Source organism: Alosa pseudoharengus, unplaced genomic scaffold (genome assembly GCF_046254945.1).
Source record: "Alosa pseudoharengus isolate Yale_2024_CS ecotype anadromous, Long Island Sound unplaced genomic scaffold, YU_APseudo_1.1 YU_APseudo_1.1_scf_4, whole genome shotgun sequence".
Lineage (NCBI taxonomy): Eukaryota > Metazoa > Chordata > Actinopteri > Clupeiformes > Clupeidae > Alosa > Alosa pseudoharengus.
In genome coordinates this window covers 5,726,426-5,748,276 of record NW_027468774.1, presented here as the reverse complement: position 1 = coordinate 5,748,276, position 21,851 = coordinate 5,726,426, and the positions used below count along the sequence as shown (strand labels likewise).

The window sequence follows — 21,851 nt, the reverse complement described above, 5'->3', positions numbered from 1 at the left end:
TCATTCCCCCAGCCTGCCTCTGTAACCAGGAGCAGGGCTCTCATTCCCCCAGCCTGCCTCTGTAACCACTGGGACTCGAACACTCTCAAACACACTCTGCCAGAGTGCCAAACATACACAGAGGCTGACTGATACAACCAAATCATATCATAGCCAATTAATCACTAAAATATGTTATATAGGTTTATTAATAATAATAATAATAATATATGTGATATAGGTTTATTATTATTATTCATAAATATGTTATATAGGTTTATTACTAATAATAATATATAGGTTTATTATTATTATTATTAATAATAATAATAATAATAATAATAAATATGTTTTATAGGTTTATTAATAATAATAATAAACCACATAGCAGGTGTTTTTGCCAACTGGGAAAACAAAATGCTAAGAGTGCTGCTCATTCTGGACTGAAACAGACAACACAATCACAGCATGTCTGCACACCACACACATGTAGGTAGAGACACAATCACAGCATGTCTGCACAGCACACAGGTAGAGGTGGCGTCTGCACACACACCACACAGGTAGAGGTGGCGTCTGCATACACACCACACAGGTAGAGGTGGCGTCTGCACACACACAGGTAGAGGTGGCGTCTGCACAGCACACAGGTAGAGGTGGCATCTGCACACACACCACACAGGTAGAGGTGGCGTCTGCACACACACAGGTAGAGGTGGCGTCTGCACACACACCACACAGGTAGAGGTGGCGTCTGCACACACACCACACAGGTAGAGGTCTGCACACCACACAGGTAGAGGTGGCGTTTGCACACACACCACACAGGTAGAGGTGGCGTCTGCACACACACCACACAGGTAGAGGTCTGCACACCACACAGGTAGAGGTGGCGTCTGCACACACACAACATAGGTAGAGGTGTCGTCTGCACAGCACACAGGTAGAGGTGGCGTCTGCACACAGGTAGAGGTGGCGTCTGCACACAGGTAGAGGTGGCGTCTGCACAGCACACAGGTAGAGGTGGCGTCTGCACACAGGTAGAGGTGGCGTCTGCACACAGGTAGAGGTGGCGTCTGCACAGCACACAGGTAGAGGTGGCGTCTGCACACACAGCACACAGGTAGAGGTGGCGTCTGCACAGCACACAGGTAGAGGTGGCGTCTGCACACCACACAGGTAGAGGTGGCGTCTGCACACACAGCACACAGGTAGAGGTCTGCACACCACACAGGTAGAGGTGGCGTCTGCACACAGGTAGAGGTGGCGTCTGCACACACAGCACACAGGTAGAGGTGGCGTCTGCACAGCACGCAGGTAGAGGTGGCGTCTGCATCTTTCATCTGATCGGTTTGTTGTGTCCAGTGCGTCACTCCAGCATAAAGTTCAGTCAAGTAGAAAGTAGCAACCGCACTCAGAGGCTGAGAGATGTTCAAAACTGTATTCAAAGTGCCGAAACAGCGTTACAGGCCAAGAAAAACCAAAATGTGTGTGTGTGTGTGTGTGTCTGTGTGTGTGTGTGTTACAGGCCATGAAAAACATAGCCTATCATCAGTACATCAGTTTGTCTATTTTTGTTGTCTACTTTTCTACTACTTGCATACCACGTAGCACATGCAAAGGCAAACTCTGAAAAGCAGCCAGACTGAATGACTGTGCTGTTTTCTCGGCTCACACAGGCTTGCAGAACTAATAGAAGTCGTCACCATGACTGCAGCATCTTTTGGTCCTTAATCTAAAGACAAAATGGATGGATCTAACCAACAAAACTCAAATTGATGGACAGCTAGACTGACTACGAGCCCCAATGTGCTGAATTTGTGTTGTTGTGTGTTTGGATAGAATAGCAAACTGCACCTTTAACAGTTCTCATCCACAGATGCCCTCAAGTCAGTGTCCCACAAGCTAGCTATAGGCTAACTGGTCTAACCCACTCCCAGTGAATTATGCTAAGCTAGGCTAACAATGTCAGACGGAGTTATTGCAGACACAGAACAGAGAAGGGTACTGTATGTGTCCTCTTGTCTGCCCCTGGGGTGGACAGCAAATAAGCTAATAGCCCAAAAGATTGCCGTGTTCCTCAACAGCAGGGCCAAAGCATACAGAGTTCTACTTTCTTCCTTACTGCGTGGCCAAATTTGGCTCCAACTTCAGCGCTTCACTCAGATAAAGAGGGCAGATTTGCATTCTGTGTCCTTGTAGAGAAGTCTCTTTCTCCTGCTCCGGAGTTCTCATCGGAGGGCTGTTGCCAAGGCTGCAGAAATGACCCGTTCCGTGAGCTAGCATGCTGCGCTCTGTGCTCGGGGACTGGACAGCCGTATGTTTGGCCACAGTCTGTCCAGAGTTAGAATTGGAAGGGCCAAAAAACAGACACACACACACATACACACATGCACACATACACATTGTACTAACATGAGTCTACTGTACATACATAAGCACACACACATTAATACACGTATGCCTCCTCGTGTATCTCAAGTCAACGCATATGGATGAACACATGGCACATGAATACATAACATATGAGCAGATATTGAAGGCAGAAAGCATTTTGGTCACAGCGGATTGAACGCGTTTGTGTGTGTATGTGTGTGTGTGTGTGTGTGAGAGAGATAGAGTGAGTGAGAGAGAGAGAAAGAGAGAGAGAGAGTGCTTATGTGTGTGTGTGTGTGTGTGTGTACAGTATGTGTGTGTGTGCAGTGTTTCCCATACATTGACTAATCTGTGGCGGGGCGCCACAAAATCAAAATCGGCCGCCACAGATGAATATTCTATGTTTAATTTAATTTAATTTAATTTAATTTAAATATAAGATCAAATCCTTGCATTGCCATTGAGCTGCGCTTTTTACGCACGCAGCCTTTCCTTGCCCCGCCCCGCTCTCTCTCGTAGCCGGCTGCCCCTCCTCTGCATGTGCATTTAACAAAATATTCACGATTGTTAAAGGATTGTTGTTAACCTGACTCCGCCAGATGGATTTGCTCCGCATATCCATCTGGGAACTTTTCATTGAAGAACTTTTGGGAAGGGGCGGACATACTGGTTAGCTGATTGGATAAACCATCTGTCTATCACCACCTTTGTTGGTTATCGACGGGCCAAATCAACCAATTAGATGAACAAAGTATTCTTCTAATGCCGTTTAACATACAATTAAGTTAGGTAACGTGACAAACGTTAAGATGTTTTAACTTACCGTTTATGAACCTAATCAACGACAATTCCCATCAAGTTTTCACGGTAGGCCCTACACTTCTGAAGATAGTATATTCCTCCATTATGAACTGGAATCAGCCGTGGAGGATGTCTGTGTCGTTCATTCCTCCCAGCTGCATGGCTGAGACTCATAGCTTCACAGTTTACCCAGGAATACTTTCTAATTTGAATAAAACTTGCGCGATAGCTATGCTCATCTCTGTGGATGCCGTCATGTTGTTCGTTGCGTCACACCTCAACCCGCCTCAAAGCCAACGCTGATTGGACGTTCGGTGAACTGCTCCAAATTTTCTTTAACGGAAAGTATCCAGACTGATCTGCGAGTGAAACCCTGAAGCTCGCGAGATCAGGATGGTCTCACGAGGCTAGATTGTTGTTGCCACATAGAAGCATTGCATAGAAGACGTCTGGCTAAATTGCTATTAAATCCGCTTAGCATTGTGACCATGCTGCGCAAATTTGTTCAAAACTGCTGCATTGAAGTTAACTCTGCTAAGGTCTTATCACAACACAGTAGGCTACATTGAAGAGACTAAACTTAAAGTTAAGTTATGCAATCAAGCAGTATCTCAAAGCTAACGTTAGAATACTGTTTGGATGTAGAATTTAGCATGCTTAGCCTACTTACTGCTTGTCAATTTCGTTGAAGGGCTCATTTTATTGACTCTGACACTGAATGCAGGGTTGCCAACTCTCACGCATCTGGCGTGACACTCACGCTTTCAGCACCAATCTCACGCTCTCACGCACGCTCAAGAAATGTCACGCCAAATCCATAATTTTTTTTTGCAATCCGTTCATTTTTTGTTGATGACTATACTAGACCACAGCATTGTTTCTAAATGACAGGATACGAGTTTAAGGCATATATATGTTTAGACCAACAGCAGGTAGGTCTAATATCCGCCTACAACGTTCTCAGCGCAGTTTTCTCTGTTTGTTGATTCGCTGACCATGCTATTTTAATCCGGTCCGCGGCACCTTCACGGAACATGCTGCTTTAGACATGAGGCAGACCGACATAAATTGTGGCCGCCCATTCTTATAGGAACTACTCGCGAAGTAGCCTCACAGACATCACATGAAATAACTTTTTCTCATCTTTTATAAGGTGCTATAGCCGCTATTTGCTGCGATAAACGGTTCCCGAGAAAAATAAATTAACTTTCAAGAAATAATCATATTAGGCTATAGCTCTGCGCTCATTTCAATTCCTATAGGAGGAATATCTCACAAACTTTTCGTTCCACACATGACAAACCATAAACATAAACAGCAGACCTTACCGAACACAAAGGTGTAATGCAATCCCCTGTACAATAAGCCGTTCCAGAGTAATCCGGTTTTGAAATGGTAGCAAATTTCTATATGGTCTCCAATTTTGGGCTTTAAGCGTCTTAAAACTGAGCTGTGCTTAAATACCTACATATGTGTAAATATTAAAATCAGAGGATATATAGCTCATGGCTAAGAGTTTGTGGATGTAGCCATAATGATTTGTTTTCACAAAATGCTAAGCATGCATGTATTTAAGTGTCTTAAAAAGTGTGCTTATATTGGTCAATGCATAATTTCATAACAGGCCAAATAGAAAATAAATGTTAAATGTTAAATATACTGTAGCCTAAACATAATATTAAAATCAGATGATGTAGGATAGTATAGAGTTAGATAAAGTTGGATGGCTCCAGAACTCACACCAGTGGATTGGGTCTTAAAGGAGCCACACGACTTTTATGACACTATAGCTGTTCTGTTGACCTTTAGATTTTTTGCTACTGGGCATGAAGGGCAGGCCAATTATGAGTTCTGTCCAACATTGATGGTAGGTTTAGAAGAAAAGTCACCACATTTTAATCATATTGCAATACCAATAACCGTGATCATTTTGGTCATGATTTTTCATCAAATGTTCATATCTCTAGTGGCTGGTAGACTTTGGAATCCACCAGCCACAATGGTAGGTGGAAAAAAATAGTTTAGGCTATTTGCATCCCTGATACATACGTACACTCATACACACATTCATAAGTCTCAATCTGTCAATTTCTTTCCACAAAACTCGCCAGAAGTCATCATTTAAGGGGTTATTTTTCATTTTTTTTCTACTAAGCTACTACCTTTTTCAGGTGGGCAGGGGGGCCCTTTTCATGTCTGTGCCCAGGGGCCCAGTGGCTCATAATCCTTCCATGCCACAGGGTTAAAACACTGGTCTTGTTTTCAAGTGCAATCAATAATTGTACATTTTGAAGAAACTTAAATCATGGATTATACTGTACATAGCAAAAAAGTCTGGGGACAGACATTTTTAAAATTAGGTTTAGGGAAAAATTTAACGCACACGCACTATGACTTCACAAAATCTCACTCCAGCCAAACACCCAAAGTTGGCAACCCTGCTGAATGTTTGCAAAATCCCGATGTAAATGGAAAAGTGTTTTCCAAAATTCAAAAGTGCTTGTCCCAAGGAGAAGTAGGAACCTTTGTTTTAACTTTGTAGAACACGTTGTCCAAGTCAGCTACCGCCACAAATTGAATCCAATTCTGTGAGAAACACTAGTGTGTGTGTGTATCTTGTGTAAAGCTTCACTTTTACTTAGAGTACTTGAATTTCCCCTGGGGATCAATAAAGTATCTATCTATCTATCTATCTATCTATCTAGTACTTCACACTCTTTTTGCCACTCTCTCCCCCCCCTCTCTCTCTCCCCTCTCTCCCCCCCTCTCTCTCCCTCTCCCCCCTCTCCCCGTCTCTCTCTCTCCCTCTCTCTCTCTTTCCCTCCCCCCCTCTCTCTCCCTCTCTCTCTCCCTCTCTCTCCTTCTCTCCCCCCTCCCCCCCCTCTCTCTCTTCCTCTCCCCCCCCTCTCTCTCTTTCCCTCCTCCCTCTCCCCCCCTCTCTCTCTTTCCCTCCCCCCCTCTCTCTCCCTCTCTCTCTCCCTCTCTCTCCTTCTCTCCCCCCTCCCCCCCCTCTCTCTCTTCCTCTCCCCCCCCTCTCTCTCTTTCCCTCCCCCTCTCTCTCCCTCTCTCTCTCCCTCTCTCTCCTTCTCTCTCCTTCTCTCCCCCCTCCCCCCCTCTCTCTTTTTCCCTCCCCCTCTCTCTCCCTCTCTCTCTCCCTCTCTCTCCTTCTCTCCCCCCTCCCTCCCCCTCTCTCTCACTCTCTACCTGTTGTCCTCCTCAGCACTCTTGCATTTCCTTCTTGATGTCTTGCTGAGAGAATCTTCTGGAAGAGGACGCCTTTCTGTCCATTTCATCATGCTACTCCCTTCAGGATATGACTTGTTTGTCATTTGAGGCCGCCGTCCCACTGCGAATCTAAATCCATCCTCCACGCTCACACACACATCATGTCATGGACTGCTCTACACACTTTAGGCACCTTAGGCACCTTTTGGAAAAGCACCAAGCACCAGCAAATGTATGTGTGTGTGTGTGTGTGTGTGTATCAGAGAGAGAGAGAAAACCACTTGTGTAGCTGTTATAGGTCTCTGTTGCCTTGGCGATAGGAATGCAGAAATTAGTTGTGAAAAACAGGGTGAATAGGAAATTTAATTGAGAGTGATTCGGATTGAGGAAATCTCTCTCTAGACCAGGGGTGTCAAACATAAGGCCCGGGGCCCAGATCAGGCCCGCCAGCAGCTTTCATAAGGCCCCCCAGATGTTTTAGGTAGGAAGGGACAATTAGAAAAAAATATATTCACATCCAGTTGTCTTCAACAATGTGTAATAAACATTGTCTCTATGATATGATAAATTGATTAAACCTATACAAACCATCCTCAGGAAGGAACATGTGGAAAAACTAACATGGATGTACACTGTAGGACATTTCAAGAGAGAAAGAGCAGTATATGACAGCAGTACATTATTGTGTACTTGTTTGCTCATAAGTGATATCATCTAACAACACTCTGATACCCATGCAGAAACATGATAATGACCATGACAATGACGGCCCCCACGAGGTCTCATTCCAACAAATCCGGCTCATTACCTAATATGAGTTTGACCCCTGCTCTAGAATCTAGCTAATATGAGTTTGACCCCTGCTCTAAAATCTAGCTAATATGAGTTTGACCCCTGCTCTAGAATCTAGCTAATATGAGTTTGACCCCTGCTCTAGAATCTAGCTAATATGAGTTTGACCCCTGCTCTAAAATCTAGCTAATATGAGTTTGACCCCTGCTCTAGACTCTAAACGTAAACATGCCTCTGAGATGCAGAGGTCGGCAGAGAGGACTGGTGGTCATGTTGACACTGATATACTTAAAACGGTGTTCTAAACAGAAGTCCCGAAGCAGATGTGACACATTTGCAGCGCCTCCTGGGTCTTACGTCCCCTCACCTAATCCATGCCCAGCGCCTCCTGGGTCTTACGTCCCCTCACCTAATCCATGCCCAGCGCCTCCTGGGTCTTACGTCCCCTCACCTAATCCATGCCCAGCGCCTCCTGGGTCTTACGTCCCCTCACCTAATCCATGCCCAGCGCCTCCTGGGTCTTACGTCCCCTCACCTAATCCATGCCCAGCGCCTCCTGGGTCTTACGTCCCCTCACCTAATCCATGCCCAGCGCCTCCTGGGTCTTACGTCCCCTCACCTAATCCATGCCCAGCGCCTCCTGGGTCTTACGTCCCCTCACCTAATTCATGCCCAGTTTCTATTTCTGTTTTGGGCATTCACCATGGCAGCACTGTCCTTACAAAAAACAGCTGGCAGTTCTTCTGCAGTTTGTCTGAAATACAATGTAGTTGCAATGCAGTGCCTTGTCCAAAATACTGCATTTATGCATATGAACTGCAAGGAATTCCTCAAAAACTGCAGTTTTGACACTTACAGTATTTTGGCTCGTTGGCAAGGGTGTTTTTGTAAGGGTGAAATTAGCCCACCTCCACCCAAAGCTCCACCTGTTCTCCCTCTCAGTAGGGAACACGTGGAGGTGCGGCACGGCTCCTGGTGGACTCCTGGCTGTGCGGTCACTATTGTATGATCCCCGCGAGGCATTCTGGAGCGTGGGCCGTGACCTTGCCAAACACACTTTCACTGGCAGACTCGAGGCCATCTGGGAACACAAACCCGTGAGCCAGACTGCAGTAACTAGTTCCAAACACATGGGTGCACCTGTGTGTGTGTTTTCACTGACACAGAACAGAACACAGAACAGTCTTAAAACTCCTCTAATATATGCAGATCCATGGTCTATTTCACAAAGGAGCTCTACCTTCTGAAGACTGAATTTCCCCTTGGGGATCAATAAACTATCTATCTATCTATCTATCTATCTAATGGAAGGCTGAGTCCACCCCGACATCGATAACTATAATGGGAACTGTAAAAAGGTAATGGTTACATGGTACCTTTGTTCACTGAGAATGCAAGACGTCATGACTTTGGGATAACACATTCCGTGCATGTCTTTCGCTGAGCAACTTCAGCCAACCCATTATCTGAACTATAATGGTCGCTATATCTCTCGGTTTAAATATCCCTCTCCCTCTAGCCAATGGCAGTGGGACCCTGTACTGGACATTCAGCAGAGCCTGATTATTATTCCGTGTGGACGCTGCTCATATGTGATTGGTTATAATTCTCATTACAGTGCCATACTGGAGAGAGGCAGGGTGTGCTGGCCTTAACGGCAGCCAGATAAGGGACCTTTACTGAGAGCAGAATGCGTCGGCGGTCTCGGCAGTCCTTTTACAAAGCCAGTGACCTCCAGAGAGACGTCAGAGTCTTGACTCATGTCGGCGTGACAGACCTTTTCTCGACGCTTACAGCTCGTGTGATATAATGCCAACCTGCTGTCAGCGCAGACGGCGCTAACACAGACAGATCGCTCGGCGCTCGGAGCTCCGCGCAGCAGCACGCCTCAGCCTCCCTCTCCACCCAGGAGCGATGCCTCCCTCTCCACCCAGGAGCGATGCCTCTGCTGAAGACACAGCCTCCCTCTACACCCAGGAGCGATGCCTCCCTCTCCACCCAGGAGCGATGCCTCTGCTGAAGGCACAGCCTCTCTGTGGTGGCTCATAGGGCAGAGTTAACCTCATGCGCTGCCTCTCTGGCGTGGCTCATGCACTGCACTCACAGCCCCGTCACAGCCTCTGGAGGGATGGAGGGATGGATGGGGGAAGGGGAGTCCTTGGTGACACTATGTGCATCTATATTACTGATGTAAAAGCGTTAAGATGTCATATATAAATATATATATATACACACAATCATTCTGGTGATGCCAAGCGCCCTGATTTAACTGACGGGGGGAGTGCATAGTCAGAGCAACATGTCTTGTGTGTGTGTGGGGGGGGGGGGGTCCTTGGTTCCATTCCACTGGGTTATTGCTGTAATGACCATTATCTGTTATTCCACCATTGACTCTCTAATGAGTTTTAAATCTCCTACAGTCTAATCTGAGCATCCATATTGATTCTGCTCAACTGAACAGACCATAATTCCCTGATGAATAAGCTGAAACAGACATCAGCAGGTTACTGGCATGTGAAGTACTTGTGTTTCTTAATGCCTGTTGGTTGGTTGGTTAAATAAATGTTTTAAAGGAACACGCCACCCAAAATCAGTAGTAATATATGTTCTTACCTTAACTTTCACGAGTTGAGTCATACCTCTCCCGCGCCGGTAGGTGCACTCAAACGCTCTGTCGCGAGGCGTTTTTGTTAGCATGTTGCTATGCTAGCGGGCTCTGCCGTGGCCTTAGAGAGAGAAACATAGCAGTAATCAAACACCTCCACATTTTCCCTGAAGCATGACATTGCGCCACACATTGTAGTTCTCCTGTTTATTCGCTTGGAAAATCGCCACGTTTCATGTTGTGTGAGGTACATATTTTTATCAACTACTCGTGCAACTGTATTTAAGTAGGGAAAATGTGGAGGTGTTTGATTACTGCTATGTTCCTCTCTCTACGGCCACGGCAGAGCCCGCTAGCATAGCAACATGCTAACACCGGCGCGGGAGAGGTATGACTCAACTCGTGAAAGTTAAGGTAAGAATATATATTACTACTGATTTTGGGTGGCGTGTTCCTTTAAGAACAGCTGCAGGCACTTAGTCCTGTGTAACTAAAAAATGTTGATTTGAATGTTAACATTAGTGCTGGGCTCCTTAGATAGGTGTTAAAATCAGATGACTGCAGATGACACAGCTCATAATACACATATACAAACACACACACACACACACACACACACACAGACAGACACACACACAGACACATACACAGTACTGTATGTCCTGCAGAAATATTGACCTTGGATCCATTAGTGTTTTTAAGCAGGGAGGAAAAGTGAGTGAAGCGTAGAAAAGAGGGGAGCGGCCAGTAAGGGCCGTCAAACAGGCCATTCATCATGTCAGCCGTGGAGCAAGCTCTTGGTATTCCTCAAGTGTGTGTGTGTGTGTGTGTGTGTGTGTGAGAGAGAGAGCGCACAGTAAAGCCTTCCCCCTCTCCAAGGGTTTATTTGAGAGCCTTTCCAACTAGGCTGCTCATCTTAAACTGTGTAATTAAAAATGTGGTGCTCTGTAAACAAGCTGTGAGACCTCACTCTCTTCTCTCTCTCTTTCCTCTCTCTCTCTTCTCTCTCTCTTTCCTCTCTCTCTCATCTCTCTCTCTCTCTCTCTCTCTCTCTCTTTCTCTCTCTCTCTGTACATAATCACTGATGGAGTCTGATGAGAGTCTCCCTGCTGTGTTAATTAAGACCAAAGGCCTGACTCCTACACCTCCACGCAACCTTGGCCTGCCTCTCCCTGACCGTGCGTGCCCTGGGGAACGCAACCTTGGCCTGCCTGACCGTGCGTGCGTGCCCACACACACACACACACAAACACACACACACACACACACACACACACACACAAACACACACACACAAACACACACACACACACACACACACACACACACACACAGAGATGTCATGTAGCCCGTCAGTAGCACTGAATGGAGCTTGGAGCTCAGTACTCGTCTCCAAATGTGTCTCGTGGTTTAATTCAGGCTTCATGTCTGGTAGACATATGACACATTCCAGCACATCTTTTCCTCTAAGTGTATCAAATGTGACACCTTTGACCCCATTACATGGATACAAGACGAAGGAGCATGGCTGTTAAATGCCATGTGTAATTGGGTTTAGACAAAGAGGGGTGTCTTGTCTCTCTCTCTCTCTCTCTCTCTCGCTCTCTCTCTCTCTCTCTCTCTGTCACATGCTCTCATTTCACACATAAAGAAAACAAACCAATTATTCACTCACGCCTGCGCAGTCACAGCATGTCACAAATACAAAAGGACAGGAAATGTCTGTTTTTCATCTAAAGTCAACGGCAGTTAAAGATTGAAATCAGTTGCGTAGAACAGTGACATTTCAATGGAGTGAGCCACGATGGGCCTTTAAATGAATTTCTACTTCACTATGCATAAACAAGAACTAGACCTTTAAGTTGTCAATCACACCATGCCAGTCTGACAGAGCCTATTATACACAAGCCTTTAAGTGTGTGAGCGTCTATACATACATGCTCAGCATAAGAATGTGTCTTCCCCCAGCAGTGCATCTAAATCAGACAAAAGCCATTAGGGTTTCACATGCACAACACACACACACACACATGTACACATCCTCACACACACACACACATGCACGAACACACACTCACACAGACACCATGCAGTCACAGCCTAGCCATAAAAGCTGTGCTCTGTAAACACCATGAGGTGTGAAGCTCATTAAAATGTATTACACTGTACATAGTTTTCTGTTTGCATCATGCTGGCAAACACAGCAGTTTTGTCTTCTCAGTGGACCCTGTGCAAAGAAACTACCTTTTTTACCAAAACCATCCACTTTGTTCGTGATCATGAAAAACAAACAGCAAATAATAATCTATTGATACATAGATTACAGGAAACAGAATTAGCATTCATCTGGGGCTTCTCTACAACACCATAAAGAATTATTTATGTTTCACAAACAAGCTGTCTAATTTTGTTTGTTTTTGGTCCTTTGTGCCTGCTGAAAAGCATTGTGTGTGTGTGTGTGTGTGTGTGTGTTTGTGTGTGTGTGTGTGTGTGTGTGTGTGTGTGTGTGTGTGTGTTAGTGTCATCTGTCTTCATGCACTTTTGTATATCTTCTCTCTCTCTCTCTTTCTCTCTCTATGTGGGTGTTTGTGTGTGTGTGATTGTGTGTGTGTATGTTGACTTTCAGTGTGCGTGTTTACTCTCCTTTTCAATAGTATTGATCTGATGCAGAGCTGGGCTCGTTAAGAGCATAATTTCGTTAACTGATGTAATTACAACAGGCGTAACACAACGCGGCAGCTCAGGGGGATACATCTGAGAGGGCGCTATTGATCCCCATCCTGCCCTGCCCTGACCGCATGCGTGCAAGGACATTACACACAGCTACATCTTGACCACAGCTGTAAAGATGCCTAGCTATATGTTTTGGGATACGAGTCCATATCTACGTACTGCACTGACCACAGCTGTAAAGATACCTAGCTATATGCTTTGGGATACGAGACCATATCTAGTGCACTAGTTGGACAACATTAAACACAGCTCCACTGACCACAGCTGTAAAGATGCCTAGCTATATGTTTTGGGATACGAGGCCATATCTACGTACTGCACTGACCAGAGCTGTAAAGATGCCTAGCTATATGTTTTGGGATACGAGGCCATATCTACGTAGTGCACTGGTTGGACAACATTACACACAGCTCCACTGACCACAGCTGTAAAGATGCTGTGAAACTGCATTAGGCCGGTACTGTGCTGTGCTGTGCTGTGCTGGGTACATGACCGGGGGCCTAATTGTTGATTCTGTCTGGCTGCCTCTCTGATTGCCTGTAATAAAGCTTTATTATGGGCTTCCTCTTCCTTTTAATGCATTGGGGCTTCATTTGGCTCAGGCGGCGCCGGCCGTTTGTTTACTTGTGGCCTCGGCAATTTTGGCCCCTCCCTGTCTCCATCAACAGCACTGCACTGCCACAGATGATGGGGCTTTCATATGGGAAATTGAAGTTGCACAGCAACAGAACTACCTGAGATGGCAATCAGATTTCAGACAGGAAAACTGCACTCTCTTATCTCTCCCACTCTCTCTCTCTCTCTCTCTCTCTCTCTTCTCTCTCTCTCTCTCTCTCTCTCTCTCTCTCTCTCTCTCTCTCTCCTCTCTGTCTCTCTTTCTCTCTCTCACACACACACACACACACACACACACACATGCACGCAAGTGTGCATATGTGTCTGACGTTTTTTTTTAGATGTATGCTTATCACACAGGAGAAAGCCATACAGTAGGCTTCAGGGCAGGCCAATGCACTTAGACTTAGAAATGCTCTGACTCAGACATGGAGCTACGAGTACGCATGCTGTCAACCTCAATCACAAACAGACCAAAACACACAGCTCATCTTCCATAGTGTCTTCATTTGACCGTGCTGCAGATGTGTTCAGTATGTGCAGCTGTGACGGGATGCAGCTGCCAGGCTGACAACACTACCGCGTACCGTGCTCCCCTTGCAGAATCCAGCTCCTCACGTTGACGGAGGATTTTACTTAACCCTTTGGTGTCAGCTGCCACAGGCACCTTTGAAATATGAATTTAGCCAAAAACTTTAGAAAAACGGATCACAGGGTTGACACCAGGTATTTCACCTATACTGAGAGGATCCCCCACTAACCAGCCCCCTCGCAAAACCAATCAAATGTGTTGGAAGTCATCACCGTGAATGCTTTTTCCCTTTCTGGAGCTTGGTTGTGCTTTTTATGGTGAATGTTTTCTTTTCCTTTTCACTACGTGCTGAGTTTCTTGGCCAGGACTCACTTGGAAAAGATACATTTGTCTCACACAATGTGATTAATGCCCTGGTTAAAGAAAGTATAAATCAAATAAATTCATTTTTTTAGAATATTTTTATTTATCCAAAAATGTCATACTGAGTAAAGCAGATGTGAGCCTGTGTGTGAGTCACCTGCCCATCCCACTGACCTCACCTGTGTGTGAGTCACCTGCCCATCCCACTGACCTCACCTGTGTGTGAGTCACCTGCCCATCCCACTGACCTCACCTGTGTGTGAGTCACCTGTCCATCTCACTGACCTCACCTGTGTGTGAGTCACCTGCCCATCCCACTGACCTCACCTGTGTGTGAGTCACCTGTCCATCCAACTGACCTCACCTGTGTGTGAGTCACCTGTCCATCCAACTGACCTCACCTGTGTGTGTTATGTTCTCTTCCACAGGCCTGTGAGTGAGTCACCTGTCCATCTCACTGACCTCACCTGTGCGTGAGTCACCTGTCCATCTCACTGACCTCACCTGTGTGTGATCTCTCCTACAGGCCTGGCTGACGGAGATCCATGAGTACGCCCAGAAGGACGTGGTGGTGATGCTGATTGGGAACAAGGTAAGCGCAGCACATCTACACTGACACTCACACCACACTGGTCACTCTGATTGGGAACAAGGTAAGCGCAGCACATCTACACCGACACTCACACCACGCTGGTCACTCTGTCCAACCATACCATAGGGCACACCTTTGGTCTTGTTATTTGGGCCAAAGGATCAGATAGCAAATATGAGCTTTTCTCCCGACATGAAGCTCAACTGAGAGTGGACATGTATTACTAATGTATTGTAGTATATGTATATGACATGTATTACTAAAAGGGACTCCCTAAAAACAATACAGCCCAAGTTTTTGTGGAACTACAGTATCTGCTTTGAGGGTTCAGGGGGCTGATCTGATCTGGTGTAATAAATATAGTATTAATAAATATAGTATTAATAAATATAGTATTTTGGAACAAAACACCAGCAAGAAGGAGCTGTGTTCTGATGCCCTGGAGAGGAGAACACCTCTACAGGCACATCCTGCACCTCTTTCTGGACCCCCCCCCCCCCCCTACACACACACACACACACACACACACACACACACACGCACACACACACACACACACCCCTCCACAGCCTCTGTATTAGAACAAAGCCAAGCATTGAGTCTTTGAGCGTTTCTTTTTTAGCTGGGTGACGCAGATGTTCTCTCCGCTTCTCTCCTTCTCATCACTTCCTGATTAGAGCCCTTGCCACACTTCCTGCTCTGGCTTGGAACCCTCGAGTCGTCGAGTCGAGTGGTGCCGTGCTCATCACAAATTCACTCAGCTCTTTTGATTCATGAAACATTTATAGCGGCTCCCGAGGAAATGTGATTTAATGCTGCCTAATATATGTGCAAGCTTTTACAGGTTGTGCCTCGCTTGCTCAGCAACAGCAGAAAGGTGGAAATCACCACTTCCACAGGCATCGGAAAATTTTGATAATACAATATCACATCCTGTGTATTTATGAAGAAGTGATAGCAGCAACATAGGCTGTTTCAGACTCCAATGTTCCCTCTCTTCAATTAAATTGAGATACTGCAGCATGGGCAAGCAAACAAACACAGACAGCATGCGGCCTCTTTACCAGCAAATTACATGGCCTTAATAATGACGCTGTTTGTCCTTCACCTCAGCGGAAACCACAATAACAGAGAGCAAAACAAAACACAATTATGATCAACATCGTGAAGGAAATAAAAACGAGAGACCTTCCAGGGGGAGGCACCTTTTTTTTTTTTTTTTAATAGGAGGTTGAACAGAAGAGATTAAACCTGGCCTGTAATCTTGAATCCTTTTCTGTACACCTTAATTATTTCACTCTAATCCCTGGATTAGTCAAGACAAAGACTGCGGATAAGAGAGAGCTGCAGTGTAGCGCTCAGCCCATTTCCCACCTCCACGATTGGCCTGCTGGACACACGCCTGTCTCCTCGCCCAACAGCATCATCACCTCCCTGCTCGCCATCCCACGGGACATACGGAGGACGGGAGCGCACCGGAACTGCTGCAGGTTTAGCAGCGCAGACGCATGACACACTCACTTCTCATGGCCTCTCTCATGGAACTGCTGCAGGTTTAGCAGCGCAGACGCATGACACACTCACTTCTCATGGCCTCTCTCATGGAACTGCTGCAGGTTTAGCAGCGCAGACGCATGACACACTCACTTCTCATGGCCTCTCTCATGGAACATGAATGTGTGAAGTGAGATCATTACGAGTTCTGTCGCTACTGTGTGCAGTTACATCAATAACCTTCAGCCATGGTAAATAGGTGCCATGGTAAATAGGTGCCATGGTAAATAGGTCTCATGGTAAATAGGTGCCATGGTTGGCTTGCAAACAAGTCTGTACAATTTATCCAGCCCTAGTTTCTTTTCAGTCATTTAACCGTTTCACTTTTGCTTTTCATACTGGTAATTAAGCCAATTAATTAGCGATGAAGGGAACATATCAGTATTATATGACATCATTGCCCATATCCATAGTGAGAGGGTGGCCTTATTTGAACAACTAAAGAAGGGAAGAACCTCTCTATAAAAGTTCTGCCACAGAGGGTCAAAACCTGTGCTGTGTTTGATCTGAGAAATGTGCATCCATGCTCAATGGCATTTCAAACCAAAAGCAACTCTTTTTTATTTTTATTTTTTTATCACAAAGAATGACTAAGTCTAAAATCGGTGGCATTTGAAGACTCAAATGGTGTCATGACACTGACTGGAAGTGCGGTAACACTCCCTGCAGTGATATTGACCTCAGACAGGTGTGTTAGATCGGCAACACTCCCTGCCGTGATATTGACCTCAGACAGGTGTGTTAGTTCGGCAACACCTGCCATGATATTGACCTCAGACAGGTGTGTTAGTTCGGCAACACCTCCCATGATATTGACCTCCTCAGACAGGTGTGTTAGTTCGGCAACACCTGCCATGATATTGACCTCCTCAGACAGGTGTGTTAGTTCTTGTTTGACTGTAGGTGCAGTGCTCTTTCACAGTAGTTCTGTGTTTTTAGAGGTTGTTTCTCACTTCACATTTTGTCACCTGAAAAAGAGGGAAATCTTTCAAAACATCACACTGTAGCAAGTCAACACATGGATGCCCTGACATGACTATATATGGACAGGTTTGAGTTGGAACTCTCCCAGGGTCAGAAAGTAAAAGTTCTGCCAAATATTTGTTTCAACCATTTAGTAAATCTGCCGATCCAAATTAGCACAATTCTTCAGCCAGGTGGGTCGGCTAATTAGTGATATCACCTGTGTTAAGTGCACAGGTAGTAGGGACACATCGCAGGACTTTCACTTTCTGAAGGGTTGTGTGTCTGCCTGCGGGCTGGACAAACTTATGTTCCAGATATAAGCATATTTAATTATAGAGGTCAGTGCACTAATCCCGGAAGGTCATTGGTATTATGAGGAAAGAGGGCTTGGTCCATATGGCACACATTACATTAGGATGGAGTTGTATTCAGGCTGTATATTACATTAGGATGGAGTTGTATTCAGGCTGTATATTTCATTAGGATGGAGTTGTATTCAGGCTGTATATTTCATTAGGATGGAGTTTTAGTGACACTGTTAATTTTATTAAGATAGAGTTCTAGTGACACTGTTCATTGAAACCTACAGTTTATTTAATTACGATGTAGTTGTATTGAGGCTGTTTATTTCATTAGGATGGAGATCTAGTGACGTGGTGGGATAGGATCGAACAGGCTAAACTGCACTGATTCCAGCGACTGGGTGTGATACATGAAACATACCAGGCTGTTTTACAAGACATTAAACATTAAGACAATACCATAATATCAGAATAATCAGGCAATATCAGAAACTAGCTCTTCAGGCTTTCAGACAGAGAGAGGTAAAAACATCGTAAGCAACTCCACACGTGGAGAGAGTGTAGTGGAGATGTTTATTTTATATGCCTATAGAATTAATATGATTTACCCACCATCTCCTCAGCGCAATGTTTCCTAATTAAGGCGGTAGGCTCTCTCGCTGTTAAAGAACACAAGATGTACCTGACAGCCATGTCTCCCAGGCCAACGGGCCCTGTGTGTGTGTGTCTCCCAGGCCAACTGCTGAAGGTCAATAAAGACGAAAGTTTTCTCTGAGCTGTTGAAGGCTAACCTTCCCCACCCGCTGTTTAGGGTTAGGGGGCTAACTTACCTAACAACATCTACTGTTCAGGGCCACACCGTGTGAACAGAAGGCTTGGGATGTAGCCGTAGCAACAAGCATCAAGCTGTTTGATTGATAGATAGATAGATAGATTTGCTCATTAGCCGAGAGTATATTTCCACAGTAGTGGAAGCCCTCTGAACCTAAACCTCCTGCTGTTATCCTGGGGCACTGGCGAGGCCACACACACAGAGCCGGGACTGAGGAGTACAGGGGGGCAACTTTCACACGTTCGAGATGAAAACCAAACATTTGGAACTGAATTGGTAATGAATGAAAGTTTGAAGACGTTTAAAAGTTTGAAGATGAAGGGATGTGCAGGGTGGAGGAGGTAGAGTAAATGACACACACACACACACACACACACACACACACACACGATACAAGCTCAGCACGTTGACTTCTCTTAAAATAGAAATCATAAACGTTCTCCCTCGAGGCAACTAACCAGCTTTCACTGTGCTAATAAACCTCAGAGAGATTTGAACAACTCCTGACGCTGGAGGCAGACGCAGAGGCTCGTGGGACTATGGGGACTTGCCAGACAGGAGGAGAGGAAATATGTGAGGAACATTTTCTTTAAGCAGCTAAATCTGATAACCTCTTTGGGGAACATGAATTGGAAATATTTCTGATTTAGAGCCACTTGGCAGGAAACAAAGACAAAAAACAGTCAATTTCTTTCCAGAGTTCAAGCTGCCTGAGACAGCGCTCCCACTGCATTGATACGAGAGCATTATTCAGTTCATAAGCCTTCATTGGTGTGAATGGTCATTTGTTCAACATGACATATATCACAGTGCCTTAAAGGCAGTTCACTTAGCTCAAAGCTCAGATGGACATTAGGCAGTCTCACTCATTTAGGGCACAACCACAAAGGAACACATTGACAAACCACCTCCATAATCTAATTCTGAAGTGATTGTGAAATCCTTTCACATAGATCTCTCTCTGTTTCTCAAGGTCACCGAGTATTATTGGTAGAAAAAAAAACGCTTTTACCTAGCTCGAGTTGCTACAGCCAGACATCTACTGCACTACACTGTGGGGGCATGTACCATCGTCTAGACATTCCAAGTGTTTTGGCTCCTTTTGGTGGATCGAGCTCCCAAGGTGAGTATAGCAGTTGTTTTCAGTTCTCAGTGACCTCGAGAAACAGAGATCTATGTGAAAACTCGCTGGACACTCCACAAAAAAGACAAGAAATATTTATTCTACATACAGTAAGTACCGGTATTCACACCCTTTGTTATAACGCTTGTAATTGAGCTTTGGTGCATCCTACTTCTATCAATGGTCCTTGAGATGCTTTTACAACTTGAAACAACAAAATGTGGAAAAAGTGAAGCGCTGTGAATACTTTCCGTATGCAGTGCAGCGTCTAGACGTTCCAAGTGTTTTGGCTCCTTTGGGTTGATCGAGCTCCCAAGGTGAGGACAGCAGTTGGCCAGTGTCAGCAGACAGTCTTCCTTACATAGTGTACCCTCTCTTCGCTCTCTTCCTTACATAGTGTACCCTCTCTTCGCTCTCTTCCTTACATAGTGTACCCTCTCTTCGCTCTCTTCCTTACATAGTGTACCCTCTCTTCGCTCTCTTCCTTACATAGTGTACCCTCTCTTCGCTCTCTTCCTTACATAGTCCTCTCTTCGCTCTCTTCCTTACATAGTGAATCTGAATAGACTTTAAGAACTTAGTTTTGTTTTGATGTGTTGTATTACACATTTCTTATCCATATGTACAGTAATGTCATTGTATCTTGTGTGCAATGACAATAAAGCTTCTTATCTTATCTATTCCTATCCTATATGTAATTTCTCTATTGACCCTTTCAACAATAAAAACAAAAACAATGCTTGAACGTTCTATTTGGTTCCCAATCTACTTCCTCTGCATTAAGATAACGAATGTTAAAACGGAAGTCTTGTGGGGCCAACTATGATGCTGATAATGGAACTCTCTTGAAAGGGTCTATAAACGCACGTGAGAAACTCGTGTGAAACACTTTACCGTGAAAATGTAAAACAAATAACAAACAAACATCTGAACAAATATGTCTCCTTCCATCAGGCAGTAGTGAATGTTTTCTGACAAGATTTTCCAGACATCCATAAATTGTACCGGTACCTGCTGTCAACAGCACGGGGCAGATTGGTTTTTACTAATGGCTAGTTTTGTGGGTGTGTCATGTGAGGCAAATTCTTCCAAGTCTGAAAGCAGTGACCAGACCCCTAGCTATATACAGTAAACACACATTGTGCAACTGAAGCAAAACGACAAGGACAAAGGGTCCAAAATCATAAACTAGCACTTTGAGGTCATTGATTTGATGTAAAGTGCGTTATAAATAAAAAATGGATTATTACTATTATTATTATTATAAATAAATGTGTGGTCCTGAGTTGAAAACAGTGCCCATTGAAAAGGCTGCAAATGTAAAGTTTAAATGAACTTGCTGGAGTGTGTGCACATGTGTGTGTGTGTGACGTCTGATCTGTTTTGCTCTGCAGGCGGACTCCTCTCAGGAGCGGGTGGTCAAGCGCGAGGAGGGAGAGAAACTAGCCAAGGTGACTGACCTACACACACACACACACACACACATACACACACACACACATACACACACACACACACTCTGACCTGAACGCATCTTCCTACGCTGAGCAACGCATGGCACCACTCTGACCTGCACGCATTTCCCTACGCTGAGCAACGCATGGCAATGCTGACTTGCCATTGAGTCCCCAAAAAATTGAGTTAGCAACTTCAGCTGTTCTGCTGCCATAGTTTTGATAGATGATGAGGTCCGTTTTTCTTTGTTGAAGCACTGCCAATCAATGCATGGTTAAGAGATGCTATCCTTGATTCACTTTATATTTTGTGTGTGTGTTTTTGTGTATGTGTGTGTGTGTGTGTGTGTGTGTGTGTGTGTGTGTGTGTGTGTGTGTGTGTGTGTGTGTGTGAGTGTGTGTGTGTGTGTGTGTGTGTGTGTGTGTGTGTGTGTGTGTGTGTGTGCATTCTGTTTCTTTTTACCCAGCCAAATTGCTATTGATTTCCTCCATAGAAATGCCCCATCTGCAATTTCGGAGTTAATGGTGCTGTTGTCAGAATTATGGCGTGGAAGTAGTATATTAATGTATTCATTTTCTTATTTTAATCTATGAGGTTATTGGTTGCATTAGATGGTTGTTTGTGCTTGAGTAAAAGTCTGTGCGTGTCTGTATGTGAGTGTATCCTTACAGGGGCATTGTGGTGACACAAACATTAGGGTAGGGAGGGAGTTAAAATTCTAAATTGTAATCACTCACACACATACACACACATGCACACACACACACACACACACACACACACACACACACACACACACATACTGTATCCACATACACACACAGACACATGTTGTATCTCTCTCTCTCTCTGTCTGTCTTTAGTTCTGACTTAGTGCGGTTATGAAAACAGATCAGACAACAAGAGAGTTCAGAGCGCCTCCCCTGCACAGATGGAAGCTCGTGTAACGTCACTCTTAGAAGCCGAGGCAACCTCGATCATTTTCCGTGCGGCTCACGAGTCCCTA

At 45.0% G+C, this 21,851-nt stretch overlaps 1 protein-coding gene across 1 annotated transcript in view; it reads left to right on the top strand.

Annotated features, from left to right (window-relative positions):
* LOC143102791 (ras-related protein Rab-26-like) overlaps positions 1-21,851 on the top strand; it is a 134,947-nt gene that overhangs the window by 110,154 nt on the left and 2,942 nt on the right. Inside the window, exons 6-7 of the mRNA XM_076266597.1 lie at positions 14,548-14,613; positions 20,785-20,841. Coding sequence (XP_076122712.1) covers positions 14,548-14,613; positions 20,785-20,841 — 123 coding nt within the window. The remainder of the gene's footprint in view (positions 1-14,547; positions 14,614-20,784; positions 20,842-21,851) is intronic.